The sequence below is a fragment of the Mus musculus genome, chromosome 12 (assembly GCF_000001635.26).
Source record: "Mus musculus strain C57BL/6J chromosome 12, GRCm38.p6 C57BL/6J".
In the NCBI taxonomy this organism is placed as follows: Eukaryota; Metazoa; Chordata; class Mammalia; order Rodentia; family Muridae; genus Mus; species Mus musculus.
The window spans coordinates 29,778,943-29,799,628 of NC_000078.6; the positions used below are offsets into that span (position 1 = coordinate 29,778,943).

A 20,686-nucleotide genomic window follows, 5' to 3' on the forward strand; every position below is an offset into this window, starting at 1 on the left:
TGCAGGACTGACCAAAGCCTATGATTTCTTTCTTGCTGACCTTCACAGATGGGTTTTATGATCCAAATTTCTGTGAGTCAGAGCGGAGTTTGGGCACATGTTCTGTTGTGGAGCTGTATGCATGGTATGTATGTCTGTTACCTAGGAGACAGTGACTTGCAGAACAGGTGCTAGTGGGGCACACCAACCCACACAGTTGCATCTTCACACCTCTTCTCTCCAGAGTTTTTGCTTCTTCCTCATCCTGTCTTCTATACAACTTGGCCTCTGCCCCTTCTCTAATCTACCCTTCTAGTGTGGATAACCAGTGGCGAAACAGATAGATTTAAATAGCAAGAGCTGAAGACAGGGTCAGCTGACTGGCAAAGATGACAACTGCTTCTTGAATAACTGTAGGATGTTAAAGCAGGGTTAAGGACGAGCTTAGGTTCTAGGGTGTAACTCAAAGCCGCTGACATCCCGCTGCCATCCAGGACCTCCTCTGGTCCTGTCCTACAAGGAGCACTATGGAGGGGAGAGAAGGTCCACATGTGGAGATGTAGAAAGCTTGTCTTCCACAATCCCAGTGCCCAAAATACAGCTTCTTCCTGGCCCACAGTTATAACCTGCAGGTAGTCAGTACAGAAACCAGTCTACGTAAGTTCCTGTAGGTTCCACGAACTTCATGAGAATACAATACCTTTAAACTATCAATCACTTCTTTACCGAGGCCCAACCTGTGTTTTATTGGAAGAGCTAAGATCTAAGTAATAAGATAAATCCTCATTCCAAATGTAAAGTTTATGTGCTATAAAATAAGTCACATGTTCTTTCTTCAATACTTCATTCCTATAGCTTCTGTTAGCACAAAAACCACTTTCTTAAACTCGAGAACTTCATTCCTATAGCTTCTGTTAGCACAAAAACCACTTTCTTAAACTCGAGACTTAAGAATAAAACCACTTAAAGTTCTTTAGAAAAAAAAATCTACCATTAGTTTAAAAATAAAGAGACTTAAAAGGGAAAAGAATGGATGCTAGAGTAGACCTTTCAGTGTGGACATCCTAATGTACATTGCTGAAAGGGGCACTGGAGACCCAGACAATGACTGGGGGAAGCACATCCAGCCACAGGGAGGGCAGAGCCGGGCTATGGGATCACAGTGCCATCCTGGGTGCAGGTCTAGCAGCTCCTTCAGCTGTGAATAGCCCAGACTCTAATTGCCACTGCCGGTGCCACCAGTGGAGGGGTCACCAGAGGTAAGCCAGCCACCTCTCCAAGATGGCAGGGGTACAGGGCATAGAACCTGAAAAGAGTATGTGAGGAGGCTGCAGGAGTACCTGGCCTGTGACCACACACTATTAGGTGTGACATTAGAAAATGCCATTCATTGTACAGTGTGTGCATTATGCTGAATCTGAACCATACTGCTGGCACTTGCTGAATATCTGTAAGGATAGAATGCAAACTAATTGGAAATGTTTTACCATGTGATTTCCTTAGCCAAAAGGAAAGAGAGTCACTCACCATTTATTTAGTGTTTGCTGTATTTAGGATACTGGGTTAGACATTTAAAAAATATATTTATCACTTAATCAGCATTGCAACAAATGTTTGAGAAAAAATAAAGTACATTCTAGAACCGCTGTCACCCCAACAGGGTTAACAATAGATAAACCAGCAGGGCCAGAGGAGAAGAGAAGAAAAATAAAGCCAACCTCTGATGATGGTGTTGGGAAGTGGGGATCAGCACAGAACAAGCAAGACCATTCTGCATAGCTGGAGTATTGTGATTACATGATAAGCAATTAGTGGGAAAGGAGATGTCCATTTCCAGAAGCAGTATTGACTCGTATATGTAAAGCAAATAAAAATACACAAAGGGCCAGGCATGGTGGCACATGCATTTAATCCAGCATATGGAAGCAGTCTGGTCTAGATAGTGAGTTCCAGCCCAGCCAGGGTTACATCACATGACCTTGTCAATAGTAATAGTAATAATAGTAATAACAACAACAACAACAGCAGCAACAAAGAAAGGATTATAAATTTCAATATAAAAAAAAAGGAGTACTCATTTGGCTACCTGAGGCCTTAGATGAGGAAGCCAGTGTCCCCATGGAAAAGAGCAGGGACTGCCATACCTTGGGTTAGACATTCTTTCCTGAACATCAACCAGGAGCATCATAAATGCAGGTTTACTCACCAGACTTTGCATAAATGTGCCAGACAAAGTGGTAGCTGTTCCCTTCTGAAATCAGGAACAGCCCCTGTAGATGGTAACCCTTAACAAACCCTACAGTAGACCCGGAGGTTTTGCACGTCCTATATTCTTTGTCTGGAATATCTTCTACCAACCCTATCTTAACTGGAAACATCTGATTAACTTCAAATATCAGATCCTCTACCCTTCACCACAGATTTTACTCTCTCCAAATGAGAGTATTTCTCAGCTCAATTTACCGTCACACTTGTAATGCGATTTTAAATTCCTTAAAGGGCAGGACTTTAGAAGCCCCCTCCACCAACTCCCTATCTCCTGGAAAACTTCACAGGGTCTTAGAAGATACATTGTTTGTACCTCACCATAGGCTTCAGTCACTGTTCTCATGGATCCAGAACAGCTTTGCTAAAATTTTGCTATATTTTGAAATCTCATGTTAAATAGATTTTTTAGAGCCTCTGTGTGTCTTTCCCTTTGGGTGCTATTTAAACTACAGCATTCAGATATTTAATGCTCCGGCAATAACTACACAGAGGCCATGGTAGTATAGGGCCCAAAAGATGCCCATAAAACTCCTGTACCATATGCAGCCCCCTCAACAGTCTCTTCGGTGCCTTTATTACATCCATCCTCTCTCCCAGACAGTTATGTTCTAGGAATAAGGGGCCAGTTCACAGGGCTGGCTGGGGCAGCATCCCAGCCTGGCCTGTCTAAGTAATCATGTAAGTTCTCTTAATCTAATCTATTGAGCTATCTTTTGTGAGTACAGCTAAGTCACTCTTGCTTCCATAATGTTTCTATGACTTACCCACTCATGCTACCGTGCCTCTGGCTAGTTGTGCCCACCTTGCCCCTCCTGGCCTCACATTGTTCCTTCAAGTGCCATTCTTCCTTTGATCCATGAGACATTCCTTTCAATATGCTGCCTGTCCTTCGTTACCTCTAGACCTGCAGTTTTTCAGAAAATGGCTTCATCCATCCATCCTCCCACCCACCCATCTATTCATCCATAAACAACCCTTCAAATACCTTTGTGCAGGGATAAGTTACAGGCTCTTTCCATGCATGGCTATATGAGTCCTGGGTACCACAGCATTCTATGAACATGTACCTTCTATGAGCTCTTCCTTTCTGAAGCTAGCCTTCACTTACTAAATTGGGTGTGGCATTCTATCTGAAGCAGACATATTAAATTCACTGAATGAGCTTATGTTTCTTATTATATGAGGTATTTTAGAGCCACCACACTATATCCATAGAGAGTTAGTGCAGGCACCTTAACTTGGAGCAAAGGGCAGGTATACACACTGAGCTGTGCCACTCGCAAGCCATGTGCATCTGTTGGTTGCTCCACTCTAACATGTCTTTGTAACTCTTTCCATGGTGTAAGTGGCTTTGATCAGACGATACATGGAATATGTCACAAGGTCCCCATCTTCTGCCCAGGAATTTAGCTGTGAGGCAAAATACTGAGGATGGCAAAGAAATCACAGATGGAGTTGACAGATGATCATCCAGTCATCTGAGAGGTGTTTTTACTGTTTGTGTTTTGTCATCACTGTCTTTTATCAGCACCTTTATATTATTGAGTAGAATCTAATACATACCCATTGGATAAATTTATATTCATGTCTAAGGTATTCTTATAGTGTGGAAATATTTGGTGAATAAGATACTAGTAAACATCCACCTTATGGTTATTCATCCTTGTGGCTTAAAGGGGACATTTAGAGCAGGTGTGGCTTTCCCATCATGAGTTCAGAACTCCAGGGTATTGTACTGATAAAAGAAATGTAATAAAGCAAATTTCCGTACAAGATTGGTGCAAAGTTCTCATGAAGTAGAACTTGGACATCTACTATGACTAAGGTTCTGTCAGAGACGGGGAAAGCTAGCAGAATGTCTGTCACTCATGCAATCAGGGGCTTCTCTTCCATTCCAAATATTATGCACATATTGTATTCTCTGCTATGGGCACAGGTCTTGTACCTCAAAAGAACCCGGACAGTTTATATTGAATGACATGGAAATGAAGCCCCAGGGGTATGAATGCCATTACACTCACCCCTCTTTTCTCTAAACTCGTTATCACACTAATCCAGCCTTCTATAAGAAGAATCTAAATACTTTTGCTTTCTTGTAAACATAATGGGTGTCTTCTTTTTCTTGGTATAAAATACAATGCAGACACCCAAAAGTGTTCTAATCAAGTCCTCAAGAGGAGAGCTGGATCCCTGGAGATCCATCCAAATCTGTGGCTAGAGCAGGGAGAAGCCTAGTGGTTAAAAGATCTATGAGTACACTTAAGACAGTTCCGCCCTTACTTACCTATGCTGCCCTATGGAGGCCCTTCCTTTATAGAGCTACACAAGATTAAGGGCCTCTGACTACAGTGCAGCAGCAGTCAGAAGCGCCACACACAGCAGTCTGGATTCACTGGACAAAGGCACTGACCACCTAAAACTCTATTCCCAGATGGACGTGGACTCTGAGGAGAAGCGCCATCGCACACGGTCCAAAGGGGTTCGAGGTAAGCCTATGTTCCCCATGTCCCCGAGGCTGGCTAGGTAGCCCTCATCCCACAGAAATGCTATATCAGTTTACTCTGACCCCTGATCCCCAACACCACCAACCTTTTGGTAATTTTCCGTGGAAGAAGAGTACCAGTGACACACGATAAATTTTTATCTGTTTTCCATCTTTCTGCAGTTCCTGTGGAGCCAGCCATACAAGAGCTGTTCAGGTTAGTACTTTGTGGGTGGAAGGCATCCCCAGCAGTGGTTCAGAAAATTCGCCTCTGAATGGATGCACTGTATTTAAAAATTCACGGGCAGCTTCCTCACAGCCTGCTATAATGATTAAACTAGTTCCCCAAAACTGCTGATAAAGAACATCCTCCCTTGGTCATCTCTGTCTGTCTGTCGGTCTGTTGGTCTGTCTGTCAATCTCTGTCTGTCAATCTCTCTCTCTCTCTCTCTCTCTCTTTCTCTCTCTCTCTCTCTCTCTCTCTCTCTCTCTCTCTCTCTCTCTCTCTCTCAGAGGCCCATCACCATCAGTGCCCACGGAATCCCATTCAGCTATATAATGAGCTCTTTCCTGTTGCAGCTGTCCCACTCCAGGCTGCGACGGCAGTGGTCACGTCAGTGGCAAATATGCACGACACAGAAGGTAATGCCTGCCTTTTTCACAATGTGCTGTCTAAGATGGCTTGTTTAGAGACCCAATGCAAGTGAAGACATGTGGGTAGGTGTTCGGGGATATAATGCATGCTATCCTTGCCTTCTTTTCTCTCACTTCTCCATGTTCTTCCATCTCCTATACAGTTCTCAAAGCATAAGCCACTCTATGCCACAATCTTAACAATATACAAATTGGCAAAAATTACGATGAGTCTCACATTATCACCCATGAGCCCATGCTCAGCCTACAGAGGGCCTGGGGCTTCTTACGATCCTTGAGGACCTCTTATCCTTGTCTCCTCACTTCTCCCTCCATGAGCTGAGGATGGTGAACCTCTGAAGTTAAATTAACACAGGACCTGCTGAACTTTCTGCAGCAACTTTGGTCCCATCCATCATCTGAGAGATCTTCTGCTGGGACACACAGACTGAAATGACACCCAGACAACTGCAGTGATTGCACAGGGGTTGAAAGTTAGGACAGATCACACTCGTAGTCCTGGAAAAATATGGTTCTGCTGTGAAACCCACAAATACTGGGGTTTCACATCCCTAGTGGCAAGGGCTCCAAAGCACATGTAGAAGAAAGGTATCTACAAACTCACCACAGTGAGAGCGCCTTACACACCCCTGTGACACTCATGTTGGCTTCACATGTGCTCTGACAGGAAGCACAGGTGGGTCCTTCCTGCTGTATGACAGCCCCAGACATGGTAGGTGAGTAGTGCTTGCTAGTAATAATGATATTGTTCTCACTTATTTTTGAGAAGTCAAGTTGTAAGGAGTAAGGTCATCCTTTTCTACAAACTTCCCACAGCCAGACTGATCTTATCAGACATGAGTGCTCTGGGGATACTCAGGGTGACCTCTCTTTTGTCTTCATTCTCTGTTTCGTCTCCAGTGAAACATTCATTTGTGGGTGAAATCAAGCCATTATTTTGATTGTCACTTTGTAAAAAAAAAAAAAAAAATCAAAGGAAAATTTATGCACCTTCCCCAGATCCCCATGCTGGCACAGAAGGACACATGGGATCGCTTAATGAGTGCCCATCATGAGATCGCTGTCTGGCCTCCTCCATGACATACCAAAGGACACCTGGGCCACTGTTCTCTAGGAATGTTTTGCTTTCAATTACTAAGTTTAATGTGTTATATCACTCTTCATACAGCATATAATTGTAAGTTGCTTAATCAGATGAGATGGATAACTAAGATATAAACATTGCTTTGTGGAGAAGCACACATGTGAGGTCTTAGTATATGTGCTTAAAGACTGCATTGTGCACCCAACAGAAAAAATAGTTGGCAAACTGTGGGTAGTATCTATTTTCTCCTAATCATCTCCTTATTGGTGATATTTAGTGTTTATTACACTGTTATGAAAAGAAATTATTACATTTGGTTACACAAATTTTTAACTGGGATTGTGATAGATATTTCATGGCCAGAGATTTGTAAAGGAAGAAGAGATAAAAGAAAGGAAGAAAGAAAGAAAGAGAGAGAGAGAGAGAGAGAGAGAGAGAGAGAGAGAGAGAGAGAGAGAGAGAGAGGAACAAAGGAACGAAGGAACGAAGGGAGAGAGAGAGAAAGGAGGGAGGAATGGAGGGAGGGAGAAAGATTTTAAAGATTATTTTGATTTGCAAATCTTAAAGGATGATTGCAAACAGTCTTTGGATTTTATTCTGAGAACAAATAATTGCTGTTCATACCAGTTCTGTAGTGTCATCTCAAGGCATGGCCACAGTGAGCATGATCAAGTCAGAGTGACTTGCTCTCTCTTCTCCTGCCATCTCTGTTACACGTTTAGACTCCTCACAGGGTGGTTTCCTGGAAGGCATGGGTTGATGTGGCCATAAGAAGTGTGAGTTCACAGGTTCCATGAGTTATATCTCTGCTTACACGTGGGTTCTGAGGGAGACCAGAAGGCAGTTTGGGCCTCGTGTTCCATTTCAAAGTTGGTGCTGGCATAAACCAGGTGGAGTGTGAGGAAAGTCACAGAACTGTGTCGGGTAGAAAAGTTCGTCACAAACCTGATCACATTGACATGGTGGTGCTATTTTATCCTGACTCACTCCCTCCTGTGTGAAGAGAAATGCTCACCAGAGGTGCACAAGTCGTGTGGTAAGGGTAAAAACAAATGGCTCCAGTGTGGAGACTTGGATTCTGGTTTCCTCTGTACCACTAATGACCTGAGGCTTCAGGACAGGGATCTGGGGGACCATGGCCTCCAGGGTCCTCAGGCCATGGTGAGAACTGCTAAGCAAAGCTGAGAGATAATACGTTTTAACATCTTAGGGCTGCTGGTAGGTCAATTTTAGAAAATTTTGGTTGTGTCTAGCTTTGAATTTCCTGGTTTTAAAATAACCACTGTCTGCAGTATTTCCTTCTCCTGAGACATGTCCTTTCTCGTTCCAACTGCACACAGTCCACCAGGACAGTTTTGGTGCTAGTGCCTGGTGCTCGTGTCTGATATGACTTAGACACGGCACTTGCCAGGAGACATGGGAGCCGTAGTCTGGTTAGGTGGGATTCCCTGTCCTTCCAGCCCCTTTATCAGTGCACTTCGTGTCAAATGCATTCTCCTCAAGGCTGTAATTTCAATGTCACCTTAGTCCACTCTGTTATTTTAATATTTTGAAATGTCTCTTTGAACAGGCACAAAATGATCTGAGGTAGATGTGGGGGAAATAATTACCCATGGTAAAATGGTGCCTATTATATAGTCCTTTATTTTAATTAAGGAAATTCCTAAGAAAGTCAGTAGTTTCTCACCCATTTAGTTTGCTGTCTCTGTGTTTTTTAAGCACATTAGGGTGAGGCTTTCTTCACTGGTCAGTCTCCTTGTGGGTGCTATGTCTGTCAAAGCAGATGGGAAGGATGGGTATTCTGGGGTGATGGAGACAAGAGTGTGGACTTCAGAGAAATGGGTAGTGGAGAAGAACCAACTGCTAGGTAAAACCTGGGAAAGGAGACAGTAAGTTGTGAAAGCAGTCCACAGTTTAATATTTAGAATTAAATATTATGGTCAGAGTAAGGATTATAATATGCATTTAGGGATGTTTTACATCGATTCCTATATTGTGTTAACAAAAAGATAAACTGCTGGTAGGTATTTGTTTCTGTTGTAACTCATAGCAACCCATGATCTCTGGTAGACCTGTGTCCAACTACACAATTAAGAAGTAAATTGAAAGCTAAGCTAGTACAACATATAAAGTAAATAGAAGCATAGTTTGTCAGACATGCAGGCTGTGCCATGGTCCATACAGTACTAAACTCAAGATGAGTCTCCTGGCAGCCAGGACAAAATGAAAAAGATGAATGAAAGACTCCCAGGTGTCTAACAGAAGCATTGCATTGGTTCCTCTGAGCGACATCCTCTTGGCACTGAACACCAGTGATATCTGAGCATTGGATTGCTGACAACAGGGATCCAAGCCCAGCTGCCATTTTAATGCCCCTGTCAGGTAATTTGGGCTTGGCTTCTCAGAACACTCACATAGAACATACAATGGCCTTCACAACTGTCACTAGACTGTTCACCCAAGTCTTCCCTTTGTCCTGTATGTGTTTTCATGTCACTAGTTGTGAATATGACAAAGTCATGTGTGCAAGGATGGGACCTAACACAGTATGCTTTGAGGGTTGGAAGCAGTTCTTATATCCTGAACCTCTGGCCTATTCTACACACAGTGAAGATGGCCTCCCTTTGTCACCTACACTGTCTCACTGTGTGTAGCTCTCTGTGTGCAGCTACCCTGCTTCTGTAAGACTATAAGACTCATCCTACTTTGTGCCAAGAGAAAGCCAAAGACACTTGAGAATCCCAAATGTATGGTGCAATTGGAGTTTCACTTTTTAGACATGTACAGAAAACCTCAGTCATTCTGAGTTCCTGAAGTCTTAGGTCCCAGAGCCTGGGTACCACTGCACTTTCTACCCAATGTGCCCAAGCTGGCTTGTAGGACCTGCAGGCATTTAAAGTGACAAAGACTAGGTCTTCCTTGCATGCCAGAGTATGGGAAATGGGACATTTGTAATTCACCAGTGTGACGTTCAGCAAGTTGCTCTGTGGCTTCCTCCTGACCTCACCAAGCAGGTGAGGGCCCAAGGTTTAGCATCTCAGCAAGTGGCTCTTTGTTAGCAACTCTGCAAGTGTAGATGGCCCTTCATAGGCTTCAGAAGACCCTAGCATTGCACAGGCACAGGGTGGAACCTGTCTCTGGACATTTCAGGTGTCCTTCCGAAAGCTGAAAGCTGGTTCTTTCTGGCTGGATGGCAAACAAGTGAAAGAAACAATTGCCAGCCTTGACGGTGTGGGTGTGGCCCAAATGCCTCATCAGCAAACGCCATCATTCATCTGGAGTGTTTATGAACCATCCCTGAGACATGAGCTATGAAGCCAAATGTCCAAAAGTTCCCACAGAAATCTATTTTCATCCTTAAAAATCCCTGCTACTTTATTTTTATTAACATTGTTTTAATTTTCCCAACAAAATTTTGAAATAATATTTAATACAGGTTGGTTTAAATACTATGTAAGAACTGGAATTTAACTTTATTCACAAAAACGTTATGTGTATATTCTTGAAATGAATTAGATTTGCTTGTGCATAACTGATTTCTATAAAAGCTTCCCACATCCCCAGGGGTGGAGAATAAGGGGCTCACGGCCTGGACATATTTGCTACCTGTGTGTTTCATGAGCCTTCTGGACTGATTTGAGAGTTAACCAATTTCATTTACACTGAACTCTTTACTGAGATATTGTTTACATGAGTCATTAGTGAAGCATGGGTTCTTGCTTAACTAATACGTTAAGCATAACTTAGGCTTGCCGTCTCTGAGCACTTCACAAGCACCCTGAAGTTAGGGGATGAGAACAGCTATATCTCAGCCCTCACCAATTTAGCAAACACTGAGCTAAATCTTTCAGTTCCCATTTTTAAATTTACAAGCTTCAAATGGTAGCTTTTCTTTTTTTTTATTAGGAAATTACTGGATCCTCGCTAGCTTGTTGTGCGTACTCCTTGTTCAAATTCTCTTCCATTTCATGCACCTTTCCACCCACCAGCGTGATTGCCAGGGCAGCCGGTGGGTGAATAATTGCCTGTCTACACAGGAGCTTGCTTGGGAGCTAAAGTGGAGGGCTGGCTTCCTGATGTATGCACGCCTCATTTGGATTCTGCCAACAGCCTCGGGGTGATATTATTCATGCCTTGACAGAGAGCACTCACTAAAAGCTTTGGAACCCAGCCAGGTACTGGCTGAGAGATAGGGGAGCAGTGCAGCTTGCAACTGAGAGGAGCATCCATAATCCAAAAAAAAGGGGGGGGGGGAAGAAAGAAAAGGGAGAAGGAACAGAGAGAGCCCCTATGCCATCCTCTTTGCTTTCCCTGGCTTCATGTAGATAGAAATTTCATTTGCATTGAAATAAAACACCCTAAAAATAATTGCATTTTTTCCCAACCACGCTTGAAAGTTTAACACAATTTTCCACGTTTAATTGCAAAGCTGATTTTAATTAGTAAGGCCCCGCATGTGAAAAATGAAGATCCACTTGGGTGCATGGATACATTGCAGCGTCTGCCGGATGTTCTAATTAACGACGGGGCTGCCTTGCAGCAGGGCGCGCCATGGGATGTTTATAAGGGATTCAGAGCACACAGCCACCTAGCCAGCCTATCTGTGTTTACTCCCCTCCGATCTTTATGAGGCATCATTGTGCCTGCCGTCACCTCATCCATAAGCTTTATGGCATGCCTGTCCTTTTTACTGTTTGTCACCAATTCTGTAAATCACGAGTCAGGGCATACATATTTTAACATTAATTTGAGAGCAGACCACAGCAGTGCAAAGAGAAAAAAATGTCGAGACCTAGGGATTTATCTGGGTGAAGTAGCTGTCCCTGATCACTGCTACTCTGGGTCCGTACTAGGAGCTGTATGTGTGCAGATACATTTGGGCACCATCATTTTGGACTGTGGTAGCAGTTAACCTTTATTATTACAGTAAATCCTTTATTTTAAAAAGTCTCTGGGCCATTTTTCCTAAAATAAATAAATACAATAGAATAGAATAGATAAATAAATAAAAATAATAATAATAAAAAAGTCTGCTGCTGTCTGCCACACATCGGGCCCCTGCATCCCCCATGACTCAGTGGATTTGATTCACAAAAAAAAACATATTCATAATATGTTTATATGTATTCTTTATGTTTGGCCAATGGAATATACATATATATATATGTGTATGTATATACATATATATATATATATATATACTTATTCTAATAATTCTAATTTCAAAGAGAGGAAGTCATGTTCTGGCTCTAAGGGCTTTGATATGAATAGGTCAAGTCTGGATTTAGCAATTAACCTCATCCTGACAGCTTGCTTGATGACCAGATACATATGAACATAACCACTTTGGAACATGAGCAGAGTGTACACCAGAAATGGATATGTAGTGTGGCTGGTGCTGACCCACCAAAACGTCCATGATTCACTCTTAAACTCATCTGTGAAGGAGTTATGGGAAACAGCAGCTATTTCTCATATCTCCATATGCCCAGAGATGACATCTATGGAGGTAGTAGCTTGCTTGTAGGCAGGTGCCAGCGGTGCTGGCCCGGCTGTGCAGTAAGGAACAGGATCCTTCAGATCCTCAGTATTGTGACTCCAGCCAGTTCTCACCTAAGAGGTGGTATCTGCTGACAATGGCTTTCTTATGGTTGGCAGTGTGACTCTGAGGGCTGGGTTGGAGGCTGCATTCAGAAGATGCTGCTGGGAACATCTTCTCAGGGATGTGTGTCCCTATGTATTAGAGAGGCGGGGAGATAGAGATGAGGTATAGGGAGGTGGAAGAATTCAGGCTTCCAGAGGGGCTGATTTAAGATGACTTGGAAGACTGCTCCATGACTGGTACATTCAGCATTTCCCATCAGTATCCAGTCCATTTCATGTTGCTGCTACAAAATGCCCCAGGCTGGACTTGGTGATTGACCTTGTATGTGGGAGCCTGAAATGGAGACCTGACTCTAGTAGGCAGGAAAGCAGAGGCTGAAGGGGACTCAGCAGCTCAAGTTCTCCAAACCCAAGGCCAGGTGCCAAGGGCCTTGTCCTGAGTGGTTGTATCCCCCTGATAATGCTTTTCCTATAAGGCCCATCATCTTAAAGGCGTGAACACCTCCCCACCACAGTGCACCCAAGTGGAGGGAAAGCCACGTACAAGCAATTACACACACTGGAGACTTTCACAGAACCTCGTATTAGCAGTGCTGACTCTTGTTCTTTCCATCCATGCATCTGTAATGCAACTGTCATCATTTATATTCACACTGAGGAAATGGAGGAGTAACTGGAGGTGCCACCTAGACTCTTAACTCTCAAAGACCTGTTATGTATTCTCTGGGCTCCCCACTGCCTTACATAGACCAGTGTGTCCAAATTTTTGTACGAAATTATGGTTAGAAAACAAACTTCTGGCAGGAGAGATGGCTTAGCATTAAGGGATAGACTCACAACCAGAAATATATAAGAAAACAAACTAAAGTTAGAAAGAAAGAAAAAACAACAATCTTAAAAGGAAGCAACACTTCCTGGCTGTGGCACTACCTTCATCCAGTGAGACTTCAGTATTCTGTGTAGCTTTAGATATTGTCAGGTGCACACAGGAGCTTATAAGATCCATCATTAACCCACCTGATAACACAGATGCAAACGTGAACCCACCCTCATGTATTCTTGATGTTTGGCAAATGGATGCATGGCCCAGAAACTCTGAAAAGGCAACCTCTAGGTCCTATCAAGATCTGCTGTATCTGAAACTGTGGGTAGGGCTCAACCATCTGAGCTTCAGTGTCCCAAGGATTCTGTTGCTCTGAGTTTGTCCATAAGAACAAAATGACAACCATGGTTGACCAAACCGCCTCTGTAGAAAAAGAAATGGAGATGTAGAAAAGAGAAGGCAGCTAATAAGGTTCATAAGGTTCTCAGTGTGAACAAATTCAAACCAAAGCCACCAAGTAGGATGCCCTGACAAAGGCCCACCCAGGCTACCTCACCATCCACCCAGTCCTGATCTCATCTGAGATTTAACAGAGAATGAAGATTCAAGTCCTAACTCCCTGATATATATACAACAAGAAATCACAGCTCAACTATGAATAGCAACCCTGTACAAATGGGGTGAATACCCTGCTTTGATATCCACAAAATGTACAGCACACCCAGGGTCCCCAGTCTGCCCCGGCATCCCTACCCAGTATCACCACCCCAAGAAAGACACATACACTAGTGACCAGGATGGTGACTTTGACTGCCAGTGACTGAGAGGGGGAGGAGAGGGCAACAATTTTCAGGAAGACACAGGACATGGAACAAGCACTTTTCCAGGGTCAGCCACTCCTTGCTACCTCAGGTCCTGCAGGGCCAACCCCATACACTGAGACCTAAAAGGTATTCTGGACACACCTCCCATTTTTATATAGCTACTTTCACTGCTTCATGGAGCCCAGTGGATAACAAAGAAAAGACATCAAGATGGACGATAATCAGGGTGCATGCTGGAAACCATGAAAACCCTTTAGGATTCTCTTCTTCCCCACTGAGAAAAGACCTGTGTTGTCTCTGGAGTTTCTGCTGCTCTGAATGTATTGGAATACGCCATCCTCCCTCCTGTGGCGAGCTCACAGTGCCACTGTGTAATTTCAGGCCCTGCAACCCTGCTCCTGTCTTTCAGTGGCCACTCTGCAGGGTTGTACATAGGCTAAGGCTATATGGGATAACACGGAAGGATGCTGCCGGTACAAAAGGATTCATTTCCTAAGACTCCAGGGAGGATGGATCAGGGACACGCAAACCTCTTAGATGCAATTCTCTCCATTAATAATTCATCTCGCTGCACTCTTGCCTACTTCTTATCATCCCAGCCAATCAGGTGGGCTTGTTGTACTCTGAATAAGTCCTTAGCTCCCAGCTGGCATGACAAAGGTGGCAGGAGAACAAGGGAGCCTGAGTGTCACATTCTCCTTTAGAAAAGCAGAAGGGTCCTGTGCCCACCAATCTCACCAAGGAAAAGAATTGGGAAATGAGGTACAACTGGGCCATGCAGCAATGTGGGAGGGTCTTCCCATGCATAGCATTGAGCCTATGGCTCTGCCTCTTAAGCATGACCAATACAACCTTCCCCCAAGCCTCCATGGCCACCACAATTCTAGAGCAGAAATTAGCATGGTACTGAGGGCCATTGAGCCGGTGAGTGGCCACAAGAGCTGCATCTCCCACCCACCTGTCCCCTCCTCTTCATATTGGGATAGGGTAGTCAGGATGAGGACAGTGGCCACAGAGGGGCTGGGAGGAGTCAGCAAGGCTGACAGAGCAGAGGTAGCTGCCTAATCAGGCATGTCGTAGGACACAGCCAACCCACCAAGGTGTTGTCGGTTCCCTCTTCCTTTTCCTTCAGGATCCCTGAGTTCTTAGAATCACAGTCCCAGGGATAGAAGCAATGGCTTCATGAGATGTACAGTTATCCCAGACCCCTGGGCAGTGTCCCTTCCTATTACTGTGTCTTAATTCTCTTAGCTGCAGTCTTCCTTCCCTCTGTTCCTTCCTACCCAATCTGAAGATGGCCTTTTTTTCCTTCAGCCCCATAAAATTGTCCATCTACCCCTACTCACTTACTCCAGAGGTGACCAAGAGGTTAGGAAAATAAGGACATTACCTATGATGAGTGAGGAAGGAACCCAATGACAAACTTCTTGCTCTGACCCAACTTGATTCTAACAAGTTTGAAAAGATGGGGTTGGGGAATCCAGCCCTGAGTCTTCTACTACCACACCACCCTGGAAGTGAGTCTGTTATCACTAATTTGATAACATCAGCTATTTGGGGGCATCTTCAGCCTTAGTCCTAGGCATACACAGGACTCCCAGGACAGCAGGACCCACCCCATCCCCAGTCACGGGGCACTGGAAAGAGAAAAGACAAGGGCACTTTCTTCTGGAATATTTGAGATTCTGGGCAGCTGAAGAAGAGTGGAATGTGTAAGCGCCCTTTGTGGGACCCCCAGGTAAAAGTGCCCACTATGGGACCCCAGAGAATGCAGCTGGCAGGAGAATCCAGAGAAACACTGAGACTGGCTCAAACCTGAATTTCAATTAAAGATTGAGCATACTTCTTAAACAAGTCCAAGCACTCAGTTTCTATCACTTGACCTTCCCGGGGGTGAGAACACATCTGGATGTTCTTGTCTGTAGCTTTTAATATATCGTGGCTCTTCTTTTCTAGGTTAGCGTCATGTTATAGCTGTAACACTGTAGTTCAATTTTATTTTTTTAAAACTTTTACTTAATATGAGGCATTGCCCTTATCATTAGATATCGTAATGATGCTAGGCTCCATCCTGAGACTGCTGAAATTCATGCGATTCTCCTGCTGAAAATACCTGATAGAGTAGTATTTTTTGCGGATAACTTCAGGGCTTTGGTTTCTCCTGGTGAGATTAGCTTCTCTGACTGGGTATAGGATATGGGGACTCAGTGTCAGGACTGTAGACTGTGTCTGGGTATACCACATTTCTAGCGTGGAAGTGTGGGAAGCCCTTATTGTTCTCTGGAGATAGGATGCAGTGTAATCATGTCTAAAATACTTCTTGCTAATCCAGAAAACTGCCCATTTATAAGACTGATCACTTTACTTATATCTGTGCAAGAGCATTCTGGGAGAAAGAAGGGTTAGCATGTAAAGCAATGCCACACCCTTTTTGGGAATGAGCTGGTCTCCCAGGGTACTTACTCTCCGGGTGGGCCTAGGTATGACTGTCTCTCCATAGCTGAGTCAAAGAGCAGGTTACTGGGAAATAGGCAAGCATGAATTCCAGAACTCAGTGTCCACCTGTTCAGCCTTGAGCTCTAGGCCCACAATTGGAGGAAGGAACTAAGAGATCACCCTCCATAGCCACCTCAAATCATAGCCACAGTGGGTCGTCAGCATGCCCTCTGGGCATTTTGCACTGATTGTGGTTAGAATGAAGCAATCCCGGATGAGGCCTTCAGCTACTGGATCAGCCACCCAGAAAATTCTCTTTATCCCCTCCACCAAGCCCAGTACAAAGGAGAATTAGGCTCTGGTCATTGGGTGGAACGTGGCCAAATATGTGGACAGGGCCTAAAGATTTTCACTAGAGGGCACTTGTGAATCATGCTGAGATGGCGAACAGAGCCTGTCATATATGTTGGCCTCTCATTGTATCAGATTCCTTCAGGTTAACTTCAGAATGAAGATGAAATTTTTGTCTCTAGCTGGTAAAATGAAGCAACCAACCTTTTTGCAGACTCATATTGAAGGGGAAAAGACCCAGAGCAGGGGCTGCCCTTACCCTATTTCTTGGTACTTTCTGAAGGACTGGACAGCCTCTTCTTTTTCACACACCTCCACCCCTGTAACTCTCTGCAGTCTGAGCAGCCCCTTCCACCTGGAGGAGACTTTCTCTTATCACATCAATATTCGGAATAAAGTTAGAAAGGATTTAGTTTCTAAATCCTGGAAGTCTGTCCTTCTGTAGGTCATAGTCTGGAATTTGCCTCCCCATGAGAAATGCTTCCAGGTACAGAGAGTTCTGATTAGTTTAATTTTCTGGAAAATGAGCCCAGTTTGTTGTTCCTGCCCAGTTAAGCTGTATCTGTGGGTCTTCTCAGCATAGGTAATATTGCTGAGTGGCTGTGCTTAGGGACACATAGTGGGACCAAAGCAGGCAGGCTCCCTTGCCTCTGTCAGAGCTCCTCCAGGCCTGAACCCTGTTTCTGACACCTCAGAGATGCTAGAGAGGGAGGGAGGGGGAGGGAGGGGGAGGGAAGGAGGGGGAGTATAGACACCAAGCACACTAAGGGGCCAATCTTTATGTCTGAAGTCCTGAAAACCATTAGCATTTCATGTCATTAATGAGGGCAACAGGGTTATATTTTTATATCACCTAAAACACAATAAAAAATAAATGCATGGAGTTAAGGATTTTTTTTTAATTAGAAAATGTTACTCTTAAATTTTTCCAGGGAAGGGAGTTAATGGTACGTTGAAACAATTAAAAATTAAAAGCAATTTTTGCCATTACTCAAGTTCTGATTATCGAAGTCAGGTTTGAAATAGGTACTGGGGATTCTGTATCCAAGAGGTAGTTCTTCCAAGCTGTGTTTTCCAGGCACATCTGAGGGCTCAGTCCCATTCTGATATTATTTAGCACTCAGCTGGACCATGCCATGCAGCAAACTCTCCATAGCCACTACTGAACTTTAACACCTCTGGGGACAAAAACAAGTGACAGACCTGACACAAGGTGGCACAAATATAGAAGGCTGAGGACCAAGAAAATGCAACCCATTGGCAGTGCTATGCTCCCAAACAATGTCTCTGACTAGTTTGGAAACTTGTCTAGATTTTTATCTCAGAAATTATAGCATCTAATCAGGAGCCACTTAAGGCAGGTTTGAAGTGACCACAACTTCTGTGAAAGTGTAGAAGGAGCTATGAACCTACATTCTAAAATAATATCCTGCCACACTACTTTCAGAAGGCTGACTGCATAAGTGGCCTTATTCCAAGAAATAGACTTAAAGGTCAAAGAGATAGCTGCCTGCCCTCAAAGATCATATGATACATCAACCATAACATGTACAGAGACAGGAACACGCATATCCAGGGTGGCAGGTGGTATTACTGAGTTCTCTCATGGTCCTGAATGCCACACAGAGACAGAGGCTGGCTTGAATATGAAGGTCCCTGGATCTGTTCTATTTCATGCCCCTTAAAAATGCACTCTGCCCCAAAACATAGATTTTAATGCAAGGAAGCATCGTAACAGCAGTAGTCCAATTTTCTAACGTGTTAGAAGCAGGAAGACTCATTTAACCACAGTATTGTCTCCTGTCCATCTGCAAGGTTTGATATGACACATTAGCCACCTTCTCGGTGTCTTCATATACAGAATAACTAGCTATGTACAGGCTACATCATTCAAGTAACTTAAGATTCTTCACCTACCCAGAGGATCATCACAGCTCTCCTCATCACAACACAATACAATATTCTGTTGTCTCAGACTCTGATAAGGCACTTACTTCAAGGTCACTGCCCACTTGTAAAATCTGTTCCCAGGGAGACTGTGTAAACTTCAGAGAAGACAGGTGAACTCTGTTTATATTTGCCTCGCCTGACGCTAGCCTTTCACTCAATGTGTCTGGGAAACTTTGCAGCCTTGGGAATGAAAGGGAGGCAGATATAGGAATGATAAACAGATGTTTAGAGCTTGTTTCACAGGAGAAAAGATTAGATTAGGTTATTATTTAATAACCTGCTATGTCTTTCCCATCTCCACCCTGGTAATCCTGGCCAGTGCCATGTACACTAAGGAATACCCAAAGCAGGGGCGCAGTTTCTTCCTGAGGGACTTCATCTTCTGACAAAGCTTCCAGAGATGTGATGGTTTGAGCTGCAAGGGGGTCTGTGAGAAAGAGGGGGCAGTAGGCATACATGTTCTGGGTAGCATGAGGAAAGAGGTTGTATGACATGATACTGAAAGAAGTTGAATCAGTTAGGAAGAGTCATGTAGGAATTGAGATAGAGAGAAAGAATCAGAATGCCTGAAACCGCCCATGTTCCTTCACTCAAACCCATCAAATGCTGTTTATTAAATATCCAAGTTATGAAACACCTATGGGGTTATAGAAAACAATCATGTCACTGTGTTTTAGCCTGTGTTCTAATGCTATGAAGAGAGACCATGACCAAGGCAACTCTAATAGGAGAAAGTAATTAATTGAGGGTGCTTATAGTTACCAAGGTTTTCAGTCCATTATAAGCATGGCAGCAAGCATAGCAGCCCACAGGCAGACATGGTACTGGAGAAGTAGCTGAGAGCTGCATCATGATCTCCGAAAGACAGGCTCTAGGCTTGACATGGGCTTTTGAATCTTCAAGCATATTCCCAGCCACTCACACTTTCAACAAGGCCACACCTAATTCTTTTAAATAGTGCTAACTCCCTTGTGACCAAACATTCAAACCTATGACCCTATGGGGCCATTCTTATTCAAGCCACTACAGCCTGTTCTCCAAGAAGGTGCAGAGCAGAACCTAAATAGGTTAGAGCAAAAACCACACAGTATAAGCCCTAGCCCTTCCCTGTTTGAAGTTCCACTGTGTAGAATCAGATGGTCCCAGGGTAGCTGCAATGCACAGAGGAGCCAGCCTCAGGCTGGGTGATGGCAGTGCTTGCAATGATCCCACTGCCCAGGAAGAAGGCAGGCAGAGTGCAGAGGGTGCTGCAGGGCAGAGGATAGCACTGACAGTGCGGCTGCTAGAAGAGTGCAGCACAGAGGGCCACAGGGTTAAAAAAAAAATCACTGCTGAGGTCCAGGCCTGAGGATGTAGGGCTGGGGGTGGGAACTCGCAGTTACCAGTGTGGGAGAGCAGTATAAGCATGGGAAGGTGTTCAGATCTCTACCTGCCAGGCAATCAAAAGAAGATAAGAACGAATCAGGGGAAGGGAGGGAGAGGAAAGGGAGGAGCAGGAGGGAAGGGATATAGGTAGGAGGAAACAAGCACAAGCCACAAGGGGTTTTCAGGAGAATAAGGGGGGGGGGGGACTGGGACAAGGACTGATGATGACTGACTGGAAGAACCAGGGATTTCACAGGGGCCATCTGGCAACCTGTCCCTGAATCCCAGGAGGCTGAGGAGAATGAAAGAAGCTATTGACTCAGGTGTTAGCATTTGGTGACAGCAAAGGTAGTGGCAGGGCAATAGAGATAAAAGAGTGACTCAGAAGTGCAGGGGAGATAGCATGGACATAGGAATGGATGAGGAGTTACCAGGAAGAGGGGCAAGACCATGCAGGTTGGCACTAAGTAGAGAACTCTAGCCAGTGTACACAGAAGTCTTACTATTTACCTGCTGTCACTCAGACAGATGTTTCATCCAATCACCTAGAAGGAGTGCAGCTAGCTGAGAACCTAGACTATTGTCTCCATCCAACCCAGAGTCACTGTTTTGCATGATAGTCATTTTAAGAGAAACAAATTTAAAGTGGGCTATGCATCTTCACCCTAGGGTGCCCATGAAGGAAGCATGAGAGCCAATGCATGGCCAGTCAGTACACAAGAAGTACATGGCAGTCCCGATGGAGCTAAGCCTCCCTTCCATGAGGCCTTTCTGCTTCTGAGCCCAGCATAGGCCAGAACTCCAGTGTGCTCCCACCCAGAGCTATCTTCAGGTCCAGATATAAAGAGAGCAGAGTGGGCAGCCCT

At 44.3% G+C, this 20,686-nt stretch overlaps 1 protein-coding gene across 51 annotated transcripts in view; it reads left to right on the plus strand.

Moving 5' to 3' along the window:
* Myt1l (myelin transcription factor 1-like) overlaps positions 1-20,686 on the plus strand; it is a 395,627-nt gene that overhangs the window by 251,353 nt on the left and 123,588 nt on the right. For 41 of the 51 annotated variants that reach the window (XM_017314969.2, XM_011243819.3, XM_030246582.1 and 38 more), the window contains 3 exons: positions 4,679-4,733; positions 4,913-4,946; positions 5,309-5,371. In XM_017314969.2, coding sequence (XP_017170458.1) covers positions 4,679-4,733; positions 4,913-4,946; positions 5,309-5,371 — 152 coding nt within the window. The remainder of the gene's footprint in view (positions 1-4,678; positions 4,734-4,912; positions 4,947-5,308; positions 5,372-20,686) is intronic. The other 10 variants (XM_030246588.1, NM_001361658.1, NM_001361660.1 and 7 more) reach the window with 1 other exon arrangement.